The sequence below is a fragment of the Ochotona curzoniae genome, unplaced genomic scaffold (assembly GCF_017591425.1).
Source record: "Ochotona curzoniae isolate NIBS_2020 unplaced genomic scaffold, NIBS_Ocur_1.0 contig_2404, whole genome shotgun sequence".
NCBI classification, from domain to species: domain Eukaryota; kingdom Metazoa; phylum Chordata; class Mammalia; order Lagomorpha; family Ochotonidae; genus Ochotona; species Ochotona curzoniae.
Genome location: NW_024465451.1, coordinates 10,289,983 through 10,311,141, shown reverse-complemented (window position 1 = coordinate 10,311,141; position 21,159 = coordinate 10,289,983). Strand labels below are relative to the sequence as shown.

The window sequence follows — 21,159 nt, the reverse complement described above, 5'->3', positions numbered from 1 at the left end:
CCTCATCCCTGCCACCCCAGCTGTCCCCGGGGCCCCAAACCCATGGAGGCTCACCCTCGGCAGAGGTGCGGGGTTTGAGTCTCAGGGAGGCTCGGAAGCGGGTGCGGTCATTGAAGCTCCAGCTTTTCTGCACCTTGGTGGGGCTGCTGCCCTCGCCCGCCTGTTCGGCGCCCGGGGAGGTGGGTGTCGGTGGAGGTGCCAGGTGGTGCTTGGAAGGACCCATCCGCCGCTGGGAGCTGCCCATGCGGATGCGGTCTTTGATGCCCATCCGGCTGCTGGCAGGGTATGGCAGGTGAGGGGAGAGAGCCAAGTTATAAGGAGCTGGGGGCAGGTGGGGCTGGCGGTGGTGGTAGGGGGACAGAGCTGACTTACAACTGGGGGGAGCTATTGGTCTTCATCATTTACCAAGAAGACTCCCTGGGACAGGACCAGGGTCGGGGCAGGGAGCTAATTCCTATAAGAAGCTGCTTTGGGGTCACTTGGAACACACTCCCTCCCCCACACCCACTTCCCAGCCCTGGTTGCCCAGACAGATAAGAGGTGCATAGGAGACATGTCAGGGTGGAAGGAGTAAGAGAAACCCAAGAAGGGGGTCAGACAGAGAGACAGGAAGACAGGGGATCTGGGCTTGACCCAGGTGGACGGGTGGAGGGGGTGACCCCTTTGGGCACAGACAGGGACAGAGAAGCTCCTCTGGCCATGCACACTGAGGTCAGTTCCAGCTCCCACTGCACACAAGGGCAGGCAGTGTGGAGTGGAGAGTGTGGTGCGCATGCCTGTGACAGTGTGGTATATAGGTACCTGTGTGCACATGGACTCTACTGTGTATATATATGTTTATTTTTATTTTCTTCCTTTCCCTACTGCTGGAGCTCTCTGGTCCCATACTGGTGAGGTCAGGGCTCTAGTACCTGGTATGGCTGTGCAGGTGGCACACTACAAAATAAGTCTCTACCCCACAGACACCCTGGCACTGTGCGGGGTGATAGCTGCTGATGGCTCTACTGCAGGACACACAGGTGAGCCACTGCATGCCTGGTGCCTGCCGCGCCAGTGCCAGTCGTCAGCTCATCACTGGTGCCATGGCCTCCTCTGCTTGAGCTCTGTTCACCTGTACCAATGCCCTGCCCTTGTGGCCCTGGGTCCCCACTTAAAAATGTTCCCATTCCTGCTCACTGGGTTCCCGGTTTAACAGCCTGACTGTATGCCTGTGAACACACATATGCATGTCTGTGTGTATGTTCAGACTTTTCTTTTCAACTTAGTTCCCCACCACAGTTCCCAAATCCCAGCTACAGACAGACTGGGGGGCTGGCTCAGGTATTCCCTCTCCCCAAAGGAGGCTCCGGTCAGCCAACACGTGGGACCATGTTATCGCTGGTAGTGGGTGGGGCACCTAGGCAAGGGCATAGCCCCGTGGTCTCCCCTGCTGGGGTCTTCCACAGGCTTAGATGATGTCCCCACTCCACGTGTCTGGGGTCCTGGCTCAGGAGAGCACCAGCCAGTCTCAGAGAAGGCCTAAGGTGCGGCAGGGGCCAGAAGAGAAGACTGTGTCACTTACTTTCGGGACTTTCAGATCAAGGGGTAAGCCGAGGAAAGTTCTGGTTTCGGGGTTGGGTGGGAGCCAGGGTCTCCCATGCCCAGGGCATGGGGTAGAGGCATGGTGCTGATGTGAAGCCTGTCACGAAACCAGAGGCACCTTCGCAAAGATGGCCAGGATGCAGGGCCATCCTCAGTGAGGGCCTCTGCCCAGAAGAGAGAGGCTCCACGTCAAGGACTTGGGGGCCCTGAGGACAGGGAAGGTAGGGGATGGCTCCCACAAAATAGCATGCTCATTGCTGGTCAGGCCCCTCTCGACATAGTCCCAAGGTTCTACCCAAAGTTGAAGGATGGCTTCCCAGACCTTCCTCCACAGCCATTCCTGTGGGCTTGCCTCATGCTGGCAGGCACCCCTCCCCACCTGGGGCCATGCAACCCAGTCCCTTGCCATTGCTCCTCCATGGGCAGGAGGAAGAGAGGGTAGCCAGGGGCCTGAACTCCGGATTGCTGTGTTCCCAGCACACCAGACTCCAGTGGCCTTCTGGGAGGAGTGAGGGTGGTAGGCAGGGGTGACCTCCCCATCCTGGGGAGTGTGCAAGCAAGGCTGAGTCTGTGCTCAGCAGGACATCAGGCAGGAAGAGGCTCGGGAGGCTTGCACTAGAGGCCTTGAAAGGTCCCTTTCCGGCTCTGATTCAGCACTGGCTGGGCCTGCTTCCGGTGCTGTGACTTAGCAGCTGACACTGGCTGGGCTCCAGGCTCCTCATTATTACAAGGGATTCCAGCTCCCTGGGCAGGACCCAGAAAATGGCTCAGCCCAGCCTCTGTGGAGCCTAAAAGCTCAGAGAAAACGGAAGAAAGCTGGTACTCAATGAGCAGCAAAGAGCTTGCTCCCTCCCCAGCTCTTCATGCACGCTGGGGCCCAGGGTGGCAGGCTCTGGTTTTGCTGTTCAACTCTACTGATATGGAAAGAGCTGGCTTGCCTGAGGTCACAGCGCTCCCACAGGATGAGAAAGGACCCAGAAGCAGTCTTTTTCTGACCTCAGAGTCAGCTTTTTTTCCCCCTGCTGGGCAGAGCAACTATGATGAGGATGAAGATATTGGGTCTCAAACTAAGGGTGACTTTGCCCCCCAGGGGATGTTTGACAAGGTCTTGGGCTTTCACTTGTCACCGTGGGTTGGTGCTCCTGACGTCACATAGGCAGAGGCAAGGATGCCGTTCACTGCCCTGCAAGATCTATAATGATCCACACTCTGTGGGACGACAGGCAGCAGGGCTGAGGCTGAGAACCTGGTCTAAGAGGTGTCTGGGAGGCCAGCGTCAGCCTGATGGAGGCTACATTTGCCGGGGTGCAGGGGTCGGGGGAGGGACAGGGACAGACTGCCCTGTTGCTCCCTACCCTGGGACCACCTCCAGAGATGCATCCTCTGCCTGCCAGGCTAGGCAGAGAAGCGAAGTCGCCTTACTCTGGACCCCGGTGCCAGAATCTGCACAAACAACAAGGGCACCGCAGGCCTCCTTGTGCTAACCTGGCCCTTGCTGGCCCTCCTGCTCACCACAGCCCACCCTGGAAGAGCAGACCTGACCCATGTCTTCGGTTACTTCCCATTCTTACAACCAGGGTTGGCTCCCTGGAGGTTTCTCTTCAGTGCCCAGCATCCCAGCATGCCAGACCCCAGCCATAGCATCAGGCTCAGTGTCAGCAAGCACAGAGCCCATTATCTGCGTTGGACAGTTAAGCAAATCGAGGCACAGCAGGGCTTTCCGGAAGTTTTCTCGAGAAGCTGTGGTGGGGAGTGGTGGCCAGGCAGTTACCCAGAATGCACATCACCGAGCAAGGCCACCTCTTGGTGGAAGCCTGGAGAGACGGCCAGGAGCCCCACCCCTCAGCTCCTACCTATGGGCTCCCAACCCGCAAAGCTCAGGAGGGCACAGGGCTCCCTGACCCCAGGTTGCCAGGCAGTAACTGCAGGTTAAGGTTCCCACTGGGAGTCTGGGTTCTCTGTGACCCAATCTTGTTTCCCATCGTAGCCCTGGCCTGTGTCCTCACCTCCTTGCCTGGGCCTGGATCTCCTTGCCTGGGCCTGGATCTGGGCAGCCTCCTCGGCCAGGGTGCCCCCGGGCTCAGTGTCTTCCCTAAGCCCCACAGCCCCTTTTCTACCTCCCATGGAGCTGTGGTCATTCTCTGCAGCTCCCCAGGCCCCAGGTTTCCTTCATTCATCCATGTCCCAGGTGCAGAGAGCAGGGCCTAGCTAAGGGCAGGAACCAAGGAAATGCTGGTGATACAGCTAAAAGAGCCAGGGCTCCAGCGCTCACGCAAGGATACCCATGCCAGTGCCCCAAAGCCTCCGTGAGGCTCCCAGGTGGGCAGTGGGGGAAACTGGAAGCTACACCCAAGGTCCAGCAAAGTCAGAGTAGGAAGGACCCCTCAGAGAGTCTCTAGTAAAATCTGCCCATTCCCCAGATGAGGAACTGAGGCCCAGAGAAGGGAAACAGCTTGGCTGGGATTATATGGGGAGTCATGGCTGAGCCAGCACACATCCCCAAGGCTCCTGCAAGTGACCCTCGAGGCCCAGTGGACCCATGCCTAGGCTTGGCGGAGGCATCCCCAGAAATGTGGGGAGGGGTTTGCCAGGGCCCCAAGGCAAACGGCAGGCGGCAGGCACATGCACCTTGGCCTTGGCCCATCCTGTCCCCCTCTCCGGCCCCAGAAATGGGATGGGGCAAGGATGAGTGGGGACAGGAGAAGCAGGCGAGGGGGTACCTCGGTCTCCAGCTGGCGTGGATCCGAAAGAAACTCCGTTTATTACTAAACATCTGGCTGGAAGGTTGAGAACAAGACACGAACAAGGTTAGTGGGGAAGGGGCTGGTGGGCAGAGTGTGGGCAGCTGGCAGAAGGGGGCCGAGCTCCCTGTGGACCTTCACCCCAGGCCTGTTGCCTTGTCTCCAGAAGGCAGGAGGCCTGGTGCTCTGTGGAGGGCTCCCCTGGGAGCATAACCATGTGGCTTCCTGAGCCTTCTTCTCCGGACAGCCTCCTGTCTGCTCAGGAAGAGACCTGGGGGCTGCTGCAGGAAGCCAGAAAACCACACTTGGAGAAACTATTGCAAATCTCTTAAGAAGATTGGCACCAGGCCTGGCAGGGGCAGCCCCCAGGATGCCTTAGATTGTCACTCTGCTTCCGGGAAACACGCTCAACCTGGTTCCACAGCCAAGCCCCACTGAAGGCCTGGCCAGCCAGGTGTGTGGGCGCACGTGTGTGTGTGTGTGTGTGTGTGTGTGTGTGTGTGTGTGTGTGTGTGTATGCACACGCTCAGGGTGGCATTCTGGATGGGGCATTCATCCCCACAGGGCCCAGGCAGCCAAGATGAAGGATGTGGCTGTTTGGCTTGAGCCTGGCAATTCACCACCACTGTCACTGCAATTCTCAACCATTGCTTCCTGGCCAGGCGAGGAGGGTGGGAGGAACTGGAGCAAACCAGAAGCTCTAAGAGACCTGGCTCAGGCTGAGATGCCAAAGGCACGGAACTGGAGCTGAGCACCGCCATCTGGGAGGGTCAGGATGGCTCTGAAAGTCTCCCAGCCTAGCCAGGTAGGCCATGCATCCCCTCCTTCCAGCCCCAAGCTTCTCCACCCACTTCCTGTTCAGCATCACCAGGAAGCAGTGATGCTCTCTGCATCGAAATTTACCTGCCCTGGGGGGATCCCCAGCTGGCAGGTCTCTTCAACCCAGAAACCTAGAGGACCCAGACAGAGCCCCTGACTGGCTGCACACACTCTTTTTCTGCCAGGACATGGAGGTCCAGGGAACCTTGATGAGGTTCTCAAGGCCACACAGTCTCAGATGGCAGAATTGCACTGCCTGCTCATCTCTTCCTCGCCCCTCCTCCCTGGGTGGGGGCCTGGGACAGAGAATGGCACTTGAGACTCCAGGCCAGGTACCCCCTGATGGTTCAGGGATGGGGTGTGAAAATGAAGTGAGTGAAGGATGGAGAGGATGTGGGGTGGTGGGGAAGGCAGGAGACCTTGATCTTTGACCTCAAAGCTAAACTTTGCCAAGCACAGCCCCTGGGTCAGCGAGGAGCGGACTTGCCTTTCCTGCTCTGTGTGTGCCTGAAGAGTCCCCAGGCTAGGTGGGAGGAAGCACTGATCCTTCTTTGTCCTTCTTTCAAAATGTGAAGCAGGCTCAGGGGGAAAGAGATTGTGTGCAGGGGTGAACCTCCCAGAAGGCCCCTTGTCGGTGGAGCCAAGAGCACTGGTCCCCAGGTGAGTGCCTGTGGGGCCCACGGCGCTCTCCTCCCAGCTGGTCTCCTGCTCAGGGACCAAGGCCTTTCCAGAGCAACATGCCAGGGGAGGGGGTCCCCGGCCCTCACATCCCAGGATGGTGCCCACGATTACCTGAGCCGTAAGCACCTGTGGCCAGCGGCCTCCTCCTCTCTCCAGCTTCCCAGAGGGATGGGGATGCAGGGATGGAAGAGTGAGGGGGACGTGGAAACAGAGAAAGAAAGACAATGGCATGAACGGAAGAGGTGGTGGGAAAGAATGGAGTGAGCCTCTCCCCACGTAGACCCTCAGAGCCCAGCCTGGCCTCTCCAGAGAGACCCTCTCAGCCTGTACCTGTCTGTGCAACTGATGACACCTGCCCGGGCCTCATGACAAGGCCTGAATGTCCCCCCAAAAGGCCTAGACACCCACATAGTGGCTGAAGGCAAGTCTGAGAAAGAATGAGACAAAGAATGGAAGAAGAAGAGACGCACGAGCAGGTGGCGGCCCCCGAGGGCCCCTACCTTTCCCCAGGGCAGAAGGAGGTGCTGCCTGGCCGGTGGCAGGTGGCAACGGGTGGGTAACGGGAGGGCGCTCCATCGGGGACCGGCGCCCGCCGTACCTCCAGGGGCCGGAGGCCCCCATTGCGGGCCCGTTGCACGTGCTCAAACAAGAGGGCCAGCTCTCTGCAGGGGAGGGCGCCATCAGCAGGAGGCAGGGCCCTGGCACCACCCCTTCACCCAGTGGGCACTGAGTTCTACAGGTCAAATCCTTCCAGGCTCTGCTTCCCTACAGGTGTTCACAAACACCCCCAGGCCCGGGCAGGTAGTGTGAGGGACAGGGGAACAGAAAACTGCCCTCTCTCCTGTGCGATCCTGGGAACTCCCCAGGGATACCAGGAATGGTTGTGCAGGCTGAGCACAATTCAAGGGCAGCTGCCCAAGGCTCCCTATGGGAGCTTGCATCAGGCCTGCTCTGTGCTCAGCCAGCAGCCCCGAGACCTTCCCTCTAATGTGGCTCTGCTGCTGAGGTAGAGACTCCGGCTGAGGCAAGGAAGCCAAAGGGGTAGCTGGCCCAGCTCCCTTCCCCTGTGCCATTCACTGCCCCTTTGAGACCCTATCTGTTGCTATTGGCCTCTTTCTAACTCTCCGGGCCACTTCCCATTGTTGCGAGCACAGCCTCTCTTCTCCTGCTTGATTTCCCGTTGTACAGATGAGGAAACTGAGGTCCAGGAGGCAGGAGATACTAGGGCCCCAGAGTCTCCAAACCAGGCTCTGTCCCTCTCATGGGGGCCCAGACCACCCCCATGCCCACTCCGACATTTCCCCTCCTTCGCCCCTATCCTATTGCTAACAAATCAGCTCAGGCTCCACTTCCCGAGCCCAGACACCACAACTGCTGCTTCTAGAAAAGCAGGCTTCCTCCAAGCTAACATCACCTCTGCCTGTGTGTGGGCAGGGAGCTTGCCTCTGCCAGGTGGAGTGATGGGGGTGTGCCTGATCCTGAGCGTGCCCCTTCCCTCCTGCTCTGACCCCTGGAGAGCCCCCAGGGGCTGAGAGAGCCTGGGGAGGAGAGCCAGGTGCGGGGGCAAACAGGATCACCCAACACCTGCTCTTGGAGAACTAATGAGGCAAAGACTCCCGCAGAAGCGCTGAGTACAGCAGCCTGGCCCAGCAGCGCCCGCCTGTGGGACTGAGCCAAGCTCTGCATCTTCATTCCCGCCTGAGGGCCAGGACAGGCACCTGGCCACACACACCTCCCAGGCTATTAATAACCCCTGCATGCAGCCACCCCCATGCGGTCACAGCCTGGCCCCGTCCAGCAAAAACGCGCACAAACTCGTGCACGGGGGTTAGGGGGTGGTCCTAGGCATCCCAGCCTGGCACACACATTCCTGCCCAAACCACACTCTCTCCACCCGGGTTGGTCAGTACCAATACTGTCTGCAGAGAGGCGCTGGCTGTGCCCCTGCCCTGGGGGCATCACCTAGTGGTAGGCGAGGAAACTGCAAGCTCCCTGTGAGTCCAGGGCTTTGAAGTGGGGCAGGGCTGCTCCCAGGGACTACACAGCCAGGAGGGCACACTCCGGCCCCTTGTGGCACCAGCACAGCCAATCCCAGAGGCTTCATGGGGCTGTCACCCCCTCCCCACTCTACAGGGCTGAATCCCTTGTCCTTACAGGACATGACTGCCAGCTCCCCACTCATGTCCATGCCCACCAGGACCTACCTGAAGGACGGCAGGAGGCTGTCGTAGTAGTACCAGGTGGCCGTCAGGTAGGCCCGGCTCGTGTCTGTGGAGTATAGGCGCCACGCAGCCTGCAGGGCAGGGAAGGAATGGGCTCCCATGAGGCAACCCCCCCAGCTCCTCCACCCCAGTACCCTGCCCTGAAAGGACCCAGCCCCTGGGCCTGCTGGAGGGTTCTCCAGAGCCAGAGGCCAGGTCTAATTCTACAGCCACCAGCAGAGCCAGCCTGGCAATTGAAGCCCAAGGAGAAATGACTTCCCCAGCAGACCAACATCAGGGCCCTTAGAGGGGTACAAACTGGCAGGCAGGCATGGGATTCTGATCCCAGCTCTGCCCCTTACTCAGGCAGGCAAGTAGAACTTCAGCACCTCAGCTTCTAAAATGGGCCTAATATCACTCACCTAACAGTGCAGATATATGTAAATCAAAAGCTAAACTATGTGCCTGGCACATTTACGCCAGAATCCTCCACTCAACAACTCTCTTCTCACACCTGCATGTCTGATGGATGTCTTTCCCCTCTAATGGTGAGCATCGCCTTGGTTTCTGTCTCAGCTTGCACAGTGGCTGGGGAATGAGTGGTGACTGAAGGAATGATTATCACTAATAAGAACTCCAGTCCATCTTTCCAGCCACTGCCGTGGGCTGAGGAAGGAAGGAAAGAGCAGGGCCCTGGGCCACCTTTTGCAGCAGGATGGAAGAAGGTCAGATAAGAGGAAGGACCGGTCCTCTCCTTCCAGGTAAGGAGAAGATCTGGGGAGAGACTGGGAGTGGGGCGATTGGAAAGGCAGGGAGCCATGGAAGCTGCTAGGCAGATAGGTCATAGTGGAACTAGGCTCCGGGTACACCCTCTTACTGGGCACCCCTTCTTCTTATGGGGCTGCCACTGCTGACCTCACCGGCCGGGTGCCTGCTAAAGACAAGAGTATTTTTATTTCCTGCTTGCCTAGGCCCCTGGCATGGGCTGGGAGCAACTGCCAGAGCTGTCTCATTAATTATGGGCACCACAATGCCAGCTGTCTTTCGGCATGGACGGTGCCAGACGCCTGCCCCTTCAATGCCCCTTCTAAGGCTGGCTCCCAAGGGACAGTGCCCATTGTGCCCCAAGGGACACGCAGAAGAAAAGGCCAGGCTGGTGGCTAGAGATAGCCAGGGTTGAGGGGAGTCCCATCCTGGGGAGGGGAGATAAGAAAGTGTGGAATCTGGCTTGGATTTGGGGAGTCACAAGGTGGTATGCTGGGGAGCAGGCAGAGGTGGACTGTCGTCATCTCACCCAACTCCTGTCCTGGAATTATTTCCCGTCACAGAAAACCAAAGCCCTGGTGCTCCAGTCAGAATGCCCTAGGTAAACAGAGACCACTGAGGGGGCTCCTGGCCCTCCAACCACCTCTTCCAGCTGCTTGTCCTCTGTCTCCTAGTGTCTTCCCAGACAGGTCTGGACCACTTCCTCTGGTGCTGGTGGCATTAACTGATGGCTTAAGGCTCTAGGAGTGGCCCCGGCAGAGGGAGTTGACCCCTCAGCCTGGTGCTTCCTGTCCAGGCTCCCCTGTGACCCATGTCATTGCAAAGCTGCGGCTGGAATTGGCACAACCGGGCAGCTCAGCCTTGCCCTCTTCTGAGCAAGAAGTGCAGGGGAAGGTTCCTGATGGTCTCGGCCAGCAGTTCAGCTCTGTCTGGGGCTCCGGGAATTGCAAAACAGCGACTCCTGGGGGGTACACCATGGCCCACTCCTGGGCGCACCTGGATGAGGTTGGCCGCGGGCATCCTCCGCTTCTCAAAGTGCTTCTGCCGGTGCTGCTCCTGAACCTTCAGGGCGAAGCCTGAGCCTAGGATGCCCTAGGGCAACAGGGCATGGTTGGGGCCATGGGGGCAAGGAACAAGAGTCTGCCAGGGTGTCCCCAGCATTGCCTCCCTCCAACCTGGCAGAAGACACTCACAGCGGGCAGGGCGAAGAAGGAGATGCCCAGTAAGGCGAAGCCTGCAGCCAGGACCCTACCCAGCCACGTGTGCGGGGTCTTGTCACCATAGCCGATGGTCGTCAGCGTGATCTGGGGGCACAATCGGCTTTACAGCAGGATTGATTACACAGGACCAGTCACACATTGAGGACAGAGACAGGAGGGGCACCCTTGGTCACCAGGGCCGGTCCCAGGGCTGGTGCAGGGAAATGAATGAATTCCTCGATTGTGGGCCCAAGGCTTGAATGGGGGCTACAGGGAATAGGACAAGGAAGCCTCTTCCAGCAGGTTGTAGGGGATGATCACAGGCACCTGGTGAAAGGGTCCAAACCCTAGTGGGAGGGACAGGGACAGACCGGCTCTGAGTTGGGAGCCAGAATTCCCGGGGAGGGGCCCAGGGAGAAGGGGGACCCTGCCTGGGCCCTCACGCACCGTCCCCCACCAGAGCGAGTCGGCGTAAGAGGAGAAGTCAGAGTTGGCATCCTTTTCGGCCAGGTAGACCAGGAAGGAGGCAAAGATGAGCACCAGGAACCCAATGTACCAGGCGGTGATCAGCTCCTGCGGGGATAGGCCTTGGCTGCGTGAGGGATGCCTGGCTCACCTGGGAGAGGCATGGGGCACCCGCGCGCCCTGGAGGGTAACCCCAAGGCCCACCCTCTACCCTGGGGCTCCAGGACACCATGTCTCCGCCCGCCTGGCTGTTTCAGCTTCTCCTTTCCAGGAGATCCTGCGCAGGACCCCAGATGTGCCCTAGCCTGCCTGGAGTTCCTAACTCCCAGGTTGCGAACCCTGCCCTACACCTAGTCCCTCCGCCCCCCAGCCCTATCCCCAGGCCCCATCCCGATTCCCACGGCCCTGTGCCCCTGACCCTGCCCAGCGGATCCTTCAAGCTACACGCTCTCACCTTGCTGTGCGCGTAGACCACCGAGCCCAGCAGCTTCCAGGTGCCGCCGCGGCGGTCCATGCGCACCATGCGCAGAATCTGCAGGAAGCGCATGCTGCGCAGGGCTGATGTGGCAAAGATGTTGCCCTGGGTGCCCGCGGCGATGACGGCCACCGAGGCCACGAACACGATGAAGTCTGCAGGGGCGGGGCGGGGAGAGAGAGCTCAACTGGCACCTGGAACCCTGGGGCATCCCGCGTCTGGACCGGGACTAGGAATCGGGACGGTTCGGGCACGTCGGTTAAAGGGGTATCAGTAACTGGGCTCAGGTCGGGAGTGTCCCGCTTGTTACCGATGACGCAGAAGGGTTTCCTGGCAAAGCGCAAGCGGCCCTGCCATCCTCGGTAGCGGCAACAGCATCCTGCTGACCACACGCGCACGATATACTCCAAGCCAAAGACCACGATCATCACGAATTCCTGCAGGACAGCACCCAAGTGTGGTCCCCACGACCAGCCAGGGGTCCAGGGTTCGGGGCACACCCCCCCTCCAGAGACCCTGGACTAGGAGTACCAGGACCTCTTCAGACCCAACCCCCAGGTTTCCATTAATTGTAATTAGAGCTGCAGAGGATTCCAGAAGGCAGGTAGCCCTTTACCCTCCAAGCCCAAGTCTGTCCTCCCTTTCCTGCCCCCATCTGGAACCATCTGGATTTCAATTCCTCATCCTGCACCCCCCCTTGCCACCATCCCATACTCCTTAACCCTGACCAGGTGGCCTAACGGCCGTTGCCCCACCAAGAAGCTTCTATTCCATAATGTTCGGTTATTGTTTAAGGCAAAAAAAAAAAAAGCAATCAAAACAAAAAATAATCATCACCACCACCCCAGGAGCCAGCACTGTGGTGCAGTGGACCAAGCCACAGTAGGCAGTCATCAAATGATGGGACTGCAGTTCAAGTCTCAGCTGCTCCACTTCTGACCCAACTCCCTGCTAATGTGCCTGGGAAAAGAGTGGAAGATGACCCAAGTACTTGGGTTCCTGCCACCCACGTGGGAGACCAGGATGGAGTTATGGCTCCTGGCTTCAGCCGAGCTCAGTTGGTGCTATTACAGACATTAGGGGAATGAGTGGAAGATTCTCTCTCCCTCCCTGTCTCTGACTGCCTCTCCCTGTCTCTACCATGCTTTCAAATAAATAAATAGATCTTTTTTTAAAAAAAAATAAATAAGTCTCATCAGGTCAGAGGGGGCTTAGCAGTTTTTGTCCTGAGACAGAGCCCTCTTCTAACCTCCTCCATCTGGGTCCACCCTAAGCTTCACAGAGTGGCAGGAGAACCCTACCACCTGTTATGGCATTGAGGATGATGCCCAGACAGATGCAGCCCCCCTCTCAGGGACCAGCAAGTCATTCTCTGAGCCACAATGAGTGACTTCAGCCCTTAGCCCAGAGGTGCTGCCTCACATAGCCCGTCTTAGCCCTGATCCCAGACCTGGACCCCTGCCCTCACCAAGATGAGGAGACACTCGTTGGCAAGTTCCTGGTGTTCCTGAATAGTGGACAGCACAGACAGCACCAGGCAGCTGAAGACCAGCAAAAATCTGCAATTGCAACAAGAAGGAGAGGATTAAATTGCTGGAGGCACAGGGTATCCCAAGAGCCGCTGCCAGGGGTTAGAGTGTCTGGGGGAGGAAGGACACATTATCTGGGAGGCTTCTTTCCCAAGGAGAATCAGGGTCCAAGTTCCTGTGCAGGGTCCTTGGTCCTGTGCTGGCCCATTGTGGGGTGCTGAGCTCATAGAAACCTCACAACCCTCGCAATGGTCCCCACCTACAGGTGCAACTGTGAGTGGGAGGTACAGGCGGGCTCAGAAGACCTGCAGGATCCTCACTGCAGGCACAGAGAAGGTCAGCGGCTGAAGGAGGGACCATCTTCCCAACACACTGCAGCGTGGTGGAAGGACAACTACTGTTTGCCACCTTCAGGGATTCTTCTAGAATTAAGTAATGAGACTTTAGCAGAATGAGTGAGGGTAGGCGCCCTCTCCTAGGCAGAAAGGGAAGGGTGCAGGGGGCTGACGCAAGCAGCATGGAGCTGGCCTTAGGCCTGGAGCGCCCAAGAAAGCCGCCAACGTACCCCAAGTCAGACGTTCCATGGAAAGAACCTCAAACTATAGCCATCCAACACATCCCTCATTTCCAGTTGTGAACATGAAGACAGCAAAGCCCAGAGAAGGAATTGGTTCACTCAGCTTGGGGGAGGGGACAGAGCTAAGAGGAAGGTCAGGGTCTCTAATTTCCCAGTGGATGACAAGAGGGGAGGAGGAAGAGCTGGTGCCTTGGAGAGAATGTGCAGAGGTGAAAGGGCAGGTTGAGGACACAGGATGCACCTGCAGCCCCAGGAGTGGCACTGGATCCCAGGAAGGACAGCTCTGTGGGATAGAGTATGCATGTAGCCTGGCAGACACTGCAGAAGGAAGGAGCTTCCCTGGGAACACATGCACCTGTGCCAAGGCTCTCTACTCCTGCACCACTGCTGATGCCGCATGGCGCCTCACCGTCAAGCCTGTCATTCACCTGCACCTTTCTGGTCTGATGGCTGACTCTGGATTAGGTTCAAGTCACTATCTACATGTGTTTCTCAATGCTGAGAGCACAGACTCAAGGTCCAACTGGGCTGGGTTTACATCCCAGGCCCGCCTGTTTCTATGGTCCTGGGGAAGCCCCCTCCCACCCCATTCTCCAGATCAATCTCCTTGTGTATAAAATGGGGTGTAGGACCCAGCTTGCCTGAGCCCTCCTACTCCTTCTCAGAGGGCAGGACCTGGGGCTGCAGACCAGCAAATGGTCCTGTATAGAGGAGGAGGAAAGTAGCAGGTGTCAGTCAGCCCAAGGTGTGGATTGATGAGTTAGCAGGAGGCCTCCTTGGCCAGGTTCACCCAAGAGCTGAGTCAGCAAACTCAAGGAATGGAGGGGCAGGAGCAGAGTTCCAGCAATTCCACTTCATAAATGGACCTCTGACAGCAGGGCTCTACCTGAGGTCATCGCCAGCCCCCTTCTCCAGGAATGGCTGTTGCCAGACACCCCGCCCACCGGAGCCCACAGAGAAATCCTTAACAGCAATCCTTCAGCCCCATTGCTGAGCTGCCACCTGGTGCTTCGGGAATCAGGAAACGGCAGCAGAAGACACTGGGAAGGGCACTGGGACCCTGGAGTGGGAACGGGGGCTGTTCGAGCTCTGGGAGACAAGATGGAGCCATCAGCTTCGGCCTCGATTTTCACAGATCAGTGTTCATGATGCTTTTCAGAATAAATGTGGATTGATTGGCTATTTAAAAACTAATGCAAGTATTTATTTACCTACTTACTGATTTTTTTTCCTCAAATAGACACACTAAAAACACTATGTACAGGACTAGCATTGTGGTATAGCAGGTTAAGCCACAGATTTTGACACCAGCATCTCATACGGATACTGGTTTAGGTCCTGGCTGCTCCACTTCCAACCCAAATCCCTGCTAATGTACCTAGGAAAAGCAGCAGAAAATGCCCTGAGTGCTTGACCCCTGCACCCACATGGGAGACCCTGATGAAGTGCCTGACTTTGGCCTGGTCCAGCCCTGGCTGTTGTGACCATTTGAGAAGTGAACCAGATGATGAAAGATATCTCTGTGTGTAACAACCTTTCAAAGAAACAAAATAAATTTAAAAAAAAAATCTGTATAGGATGTCCCATGATGCTAAGGTCCATGTGTATATGTGTCACACCCAAGTCAGGGTCACATGTCTGGTTGGCACACGGCTCAGAGCAGTGGATTCCTCACACTGAGTGTGCTTCTGGCCCAGGCCACACTCTGTATGGCTCCAATTTCAGTCTCTGTGCCACCAGGGTGAGCACTTACAGTCTGAAATGTGTTCCCTTAATACTACAAACAGTGACTTTTACTCCTGGCCTGGCCCTAACGACAACCACAGCAGGCATGAGCCACTAGGCCACGCCACCGGGCCCAACACAGCAGGCATGAGCATGCTGCAGCCTCTTTGGGGTAGAGCAGCTCAACTGTCCACACAGCTACTCAGTGTTCAGAAACAAATTCAGTTCACCTCCACTCTGCCCATCTCGTAAGGACTCCACCACTGCTCCAGGGACCTGGCCTGAGGATCAGTCTTATCCTGATTCTTCCCTTCTCTCATCCTTCATGTTCCATCCCACAGCACATTCCAGCATCTCCACCTTCAGAATATATCCCTATGGAGACCAGATCTCACTATCCTGTTCAAGCCACCAGCACCTGACCCCAGCTGACCTCCTGGCCACCAATCACCCTTGCCTTCAAGGAACCCACTCTCTGTCCTAAGTGCGCTGTGCAGCTCCCTTCAGAACTCTCCACTTCCCTCCCAGCCCGCTTGGAGAAGGTCCAGCCAGGCCCTCGAGGTCTGCTCTTCTCCTCCACCACTTGAACTTGATCCTCTCCACCCCCTTCTACCCATAACTCCCTGCACTTCTGCCCCTGCGACATCCTGGTCCTCCCACCTTCCCATCTCTTGGCTTTTGATGTTTCCACTGCCTGCTGCTCCCTTGCTCATCCAGGTCTTTGGTCTAATATCCACTTCCTTGGAGAGGCATCCCCAGCCATTCTGTCTCTAAACTAATGCCCCATAGGTAGGTGCTTGGCTCAGTGGTTTAGACACCAGGTTGGAGGGCTTCAGTTTGACTTCCAGCCCAGCTCCCTGATGGTACTGCACCTAGGAGGCCACAGGTGGGTGACTGCTTCAGTGGCTGAGTCTCTAGCACCCATGTGGGAGTCCTGGGCTAAATCTGTTCCTAGACATGCAGGGAGTGAGCTGGCAGATGAGAGGAGGCATGAAGTCATGTAGTCTGGCCCTACCAAGGCAAAAGCACAGATAGGGCTAGAAATTTAATACAGCTAAAGTAGACTCATGTTTAAGTTGATAACAAGTGATGGTATAAACATTCAAATAGCCTGGCAGGAAAAAGTCCTCACTCCTGCCCACCAATATCCAAACACCAGATCACCAAAACTAAGTTATTGGTTACTGGTTTGCATCCACAGAAGAGGTTCCCCAGCTCTAACCAGATGTATCTCAGCTTTCTGGGGCTCCCCTTGGCGAAGGTTGCTTATAAGCCCCCTGAACCTCACCGCCCCCTGGTGGGGAGTTTATGGACTGTTTTGGCTGGGTTGAGACCTTGGTTGTGACAGCTACACTGTGGGCATGCCACATGGGCACTGGTTCATGTCCTCAATGTTTTACGTCCCATCCAGCTCCCTGCTAATGCACCCAGGAAAGCAGCAGAGGAGGGTGCAAATGCTTGGGCCCCTTCACTTCTGTGGAGACCTGGAAGAAGCTCCTGGCTTTGGTCTGGCCCAGTCCTTGTGGCCATTTGGGGAGTGAACCAGCAGATGTAAGATCTCACTTTCTGTAACACTAGCTTTCAAATAAACAATTAAATCTAAAAAAAGAATAGAGAGGGTACTTTCACACTTGACCTGTCAGAGAACACCCCACATTCACTCTTCTTGGCAAAGCATCAGAGCCCAGGGAGAGACAGACTTGAGACCACGACCAGTAAATCAACAGCAAGACTAGGGCCAGAATTCCAGAGCAGGTGACCCAGAAGTAGCCTTGGCCTTCCTGAGAAGTCCTCGGCCACCGAGAACTGCCTGGAACTTGGGGAGGCAGGAAACCAGGGGAAGGAGCTTGGCGACTGAGGTCTGCATGTGTCTGTAGGACCAGCACGTAGCTTCATTCACACAACAAGTAAGGGTGGGGCTTCATTTCTCCCACTAGACATGTCGTCTCTGTGACACCCAAGAGCTGGCTGGTCTGCACCCCCACCATTTCCAGCTGAAAGCACTTCTGCCCGAGTTGTGCAACTGCAGCTGGGGACCCTCACTCTCCCTGGCTCAGGCCTGGAGGCAGAGCTGCGACAGATGCCTGCTGCCTGGCTCGCTCTGCTGGCTGGAGTGTATCATGAGGCTTATCATAATCTTCCACTTTCCACCCCCACCCCATTCTGTGACTATGTCATTTGCCCGAGAGGGCAGCGAGACAATTAGGGATGACCAAGTGCAGGGTTTGCCTTGATCTCTGGCTCTGATTCGTGAGGGTGTCAGAATCAGCTGTTAGTACACTGATTCCACTCCTAGAGCATCAGACCTAGGAAGTGGGAGGTAGGCTCTGAGCAAAGTCCCCTGATAATCCTAACGCTGCTGTTCCAGCGACTGCAGTTTAGGAGTCATTGGATTAGCTGATGACAGTGGCTGTGGCTGACTGTCCACGACTGGCCAACTCAGGGCTTTCCCAAATGACCAACAGCAGTCATTGTCTTCTCCCGGTCTTCCTCTTCTCCAGACCTCACCCAGAGGAGCAGGGGAGGGGTGACACCCTGCTAGGAAAGAGGGTCCTTCCCCTACTCAAAGTGTTACCACCCTATGAGACAACTACAATCACTCCTGCGACCACAAGCTTCCCATCAGTGAGGCGTGAGCTGAGTCCTCCGCACACTTGCACCTTGCTCCTCTCAGAACAGCCTGAGGGGCAGTGGCAATGCCACAGCAACAGCGGCACAGTCCCCAAGGCTCACAGATGAGAACAAAGGGGCTCCCACAGCTCAAAAAGATCCAGATTTAGGAGAATTTTAGACTTTTGGATTTTCAAATCAGAGATGCCCAATTAGGGGACTTCTACCGAGATTTTCCCAAATATACAGCATTCAGAAATCAGGACCTTTCAGTTCCAAGCCTTTTCAATAAGGCAAACTCTGGGAATACATTGGAAACCACTGGATTGTATTAAGGCCTTGGGACTCTGCATCCACATGGGACACTAGGAAAAAGCTCCTAGCTCCTGGCTTCAAATAAGCTCAGCTCTGGTCATTGTAGCAATGTGGAGAGCTGACTAGCAGATGAAAGATCTTTCTCTCTGTCTCTCCTTCTCTCTGTAAATCTGCTTTACAACAAAAATAAATAAATCTTTTTTTTTAAAGATACAAGAGAAAGGTACATCAACTTTGTCAAAATCCCACAGACATGTTCTTAAATGTTTATTTGTTTATTATTTATTTATTTGAACGGCAGGGCGGAAAAGAGATGTTCTATCCACTGATTCACTCACCAAATGCCTGCAACAACTAGAGCTGGGTCAGACCAAAGCCAGGAGCCTGGAACTGCATCCAGGACTCTCACTTGGCTGGGAGAGACCCAAGAACTTGACCTAAGAACTGCAGCTTCCTAGGGTGCCCATCAGCAGGAAACTGGACCAGAAGCAAAAGTGCGATTCCAGCCCAAATCCACAACATTTGCTCCAGATCTATTAACTTGTCCAAAGTCGTAAGTCAGGACCTAAACCCAAGACCACTGGGTTCAGATCTCATGATTTCTCTAGGACTCAATTTCCCTGGCCACACATGAAGTGAGGCGTGTCAGGAAGCTCACAGGAGAGAAGGGGCTGCCATCCTGCCTCTTTGAGTCCTGTGCACTTTTTAAAATATATATATATATATATATATATATATATTTTTTTATTGGAAAGTCAGATATACAGAGGGAGGAGAGACAGAGAAGATCTTCCATCCACTGATGGACTCAGTGGATCCACTGATCCACTCCCCAAATGGTCACACAAAAATGGCCAAAGCTATTACGATACAAAGCTAGGAGCCAGGAGCTCTTCTGGGTCTCCCACGGAGGTGCATGATCCCAAGGTTTTGGCCCGGCCTCAACTGCTTTCCCAGGCCACAAACATGGAGGATGGGAAGGGAGGCTGCTGGGATTAGAATCGGTGCCTATATGGGATCCTGGTGCGTGCAAGGCGAGGACTTTAGTTGCTAGGCTACCATGTCGGGCCTGCCCCATGCACTTTTGGAAGCATTCATCACCATCCCACTCAACCAAGTTTGTTGTAAAGCTAGAAATGAATGCTCCAGATCCCCAGACCTGAGCAAGGGTAACAGATCTGACATGCTAGATGAGGTGATGTACTGAGACAAGATGTGCCAGGGGACTGGGAGAGCTCCAAAAGGTTTTCAGCACAACCAAAGCAGAGAGATCAGTGAGAATTTCTTGAAGGGAATGTCTAGGCAGGAATGAGGCACTCAGGCTGAGGAAGCAGGATGTGGGAGTCTTGGGGGAACCCCAAGATGGGCAGTAGTTCTGGATTTCGGTGGGGGGTGGGGAGCAAGGAGGAGTGGGCCTACAATGAAAGGGGACAGTGGAGAAGCCAGAGAAGCCAGACTGCTGAGCAGCAGCCTCTGGCCTTTGAGGGTCAGTGAAAACGCAATGGAGAGCTTGGGGCAGTTGGAAGAGCAGGAGTGGCAAAGACTGATTTGTGTTTCAGGGCCACCTGCCAGGGGCATTGAAACACATGGATTAAACAGCAGAAGGGTGAGATAGCGCAGACCGGGCTGCAGGCAGCAGGGACGTGGGAAGACTGGAGAAAGCTGGAGGAAGTCGCCTCGAGGACACCTGTGAACAACGAGGGAGGTACTGCCTGTGCTGCTGGCTGGGCATGGGAGAGAGGAGACCCGGTGAAGCAGGGTGAACAGGCTTGATTTCGCTTTCAGACTCGCTGGGAGGGAACGGGCTGTGCGGCACTGGGCAGATACACAGTGGGGAGGAAGGGAGAGAGATGGTAGGAAACGCAGAGCTGGGGGGCACCTGGGTGGAGATGGTAACTGAGACAGAATGAAGGGCCAGAGGGAGCTGCAGCAAGCAGAGGCCACCCCAGACAGAGAGAAGGGGGGAAGTTCCGGAAGAGAGGCTGAGGGAAGTTGTCAGGGAGCTTGGGCATCACTGCCCAATGCTGTGAGAGGTCAAGGGGATGAGCCTGCAAACGGTCACTGGATTGGAGAACACACTGGTCCCTTGGTCAGGGAGCCTCTGAGGGAAGGCAATCAGAGCAGGCCCAGAAGGAGTGAGAAAGGGTGAGGGTGGGAAGCGCAGACAGAACTCCTGGCAGGGGGTGCATTTGGTGTGAAGGTGAGAGAGTCAGGAAGCAGCACTGAGGCATAGCAAGTAAAGCTGCTGTGTGCAGCATCAGCATCCCATATGGATCGATTCAGGTCCCAGCTGCTCCACTTCCAATCCAGCTCTCTGCTAATGGCCCGAGAAAGCCACGGAGGATGGCCCAACATGAGAGACTTGGAAGAAGCTCCCGACTCCTGGCTTCCAATTGGCAGAGCTCCAGCTGGTGCAGCCATTTGAGGAGTGAACCAGCAGATGGAAAATCTCTATCTCTCCCTCTTTCTCTGTAACTCTGCCTGTCAAATAATAAGCAAATCTTTAAAAAAATAAAAATTTTAAAAGCCAGAGTGGAAGAAGTGGAGAGGGCAGGGGAGAAAGCTGAAGATGCAGGATGGATCAGTGGAGTGAAGACAGAGTCCTGGGAAGCAGGGCCAGATCCTGTGGCTTCTCTATAATCCACAGGAAGGGGAGGAGAAGGGATGGAGCTGGGAGCGGAAGCTCCCCCACCACACACACACCCACACCTGCTCCAGCTCTGGTAGGACTGAAGCGTGGGGATGTGAAATAGCCCAGCCCAGCCCAGGCTGGGAGAGGGGTTGACCAGGTGCTGAGTACGGTTCCCTTGCTCCTTCCTGGGTTGAGAGGTAGGGCTCTTGTCTTCCTGCAGCTGGCTTTGCTGCTGGAGCTCCCTTGGGGACCCTCTCTAATGTCCATATGCCCATTCCTCCCAACAGTGTAGACAGGCTTAAGAAGCAGCCGCCCCATAACCTCAACACAAGTCTTTTCAAATCTGCTTAGTGCTGATGCCTGCATAGGGTCAAAGTGTACACCGGCCTTCCCCAGGTCACAGGCAAGGCACTTCGGGACCCAGCCTCTCCCTCTCTCCAAGCCCTGTTCCTGTGGCACCTAGCTTTGCATAGCTGGCCTGCAAGAGGTATAACTGCTCAGCTCCTCAGACCATCAGACCAAGGCCTCAATGGAGGGGGTCGGTCTTCCCCCTTTCTGGGGACGCTTGGGCCCAGTTGGACCCCATTTAGCCAAGACTCCCAAGGGGTAGGTGTCACGACCCTACTTCTTCCAGCATGACCATGGGGCCAAAGCTGGAGACAGCTTTCAGTGGGACTGGTCAGGCCTTACCTGGCTAGGGTGGGGTCCCACAGGATCTGGGTGGGGGGGACCCCCAGCCTCCTCCAGGCAGAGCAGGCTCCTACTCTCTCTCTTTAGGGGGACCAAGGGACAGGCAGAGAGCCAGGCCTCAGGGTAAGGCTCTTTCCAAGAATTCTCAGGGGCT

The 21,159-nt window shown here is 56.1% G+C and overlaps 1 protein-coding gene across 2 annotated transcripts in view; it reads right to left on the bottom strand.

The window, feature by feature from the left end:
- The window catches only part of KCNQ4 (potassium voltage-gated channel subfamily Q member 4), a 47,823-nt gene that overhangs the window by 5,453 nt on the left and 21,211 nt on the right, over positions 1-21,159 (bottom strand). Inside the window, exons 2-10 of one of the 2 annotated variants that reach the window (XM_040974446.1) lie at positions 12,396-12,486; positions 11,238-11,364; positions 10,907-11,082; positions 10,435-10,560; positions 9,982-10,092; positions 9,785-9,880; positions 8,027-8,115; positions 6,323-6,484; positions 55-275 (exon numbers count right to left, since the gene is read on the bottom strand). In XM_040974446.1, the coding sequence (XP_040830380.1) occupies positions 55-275; positions 6,323-6,484; positions 8,027-8,115; positions 9,785-9,880; positions 9,982-10,092; positions 10,435-10,560; positions 10,907-11,082; positions 11,238-11,364; positions 12,396-12,486 (1,199 nt within the window). The remainder of the gene's footprint in view (positions 1-54; positions 276-6,322; positions 6,485-8,026; positions 8,116-9,784; positions 9,881-9,981; positions 10,093-10,434; positions 10,561-10,906; positions 11,083-11,237; positions 11,365-12,395; positions 12,487-21,159) is intronic. The other variant, XM_040974447.1, reaches the window with a different exon arrangement.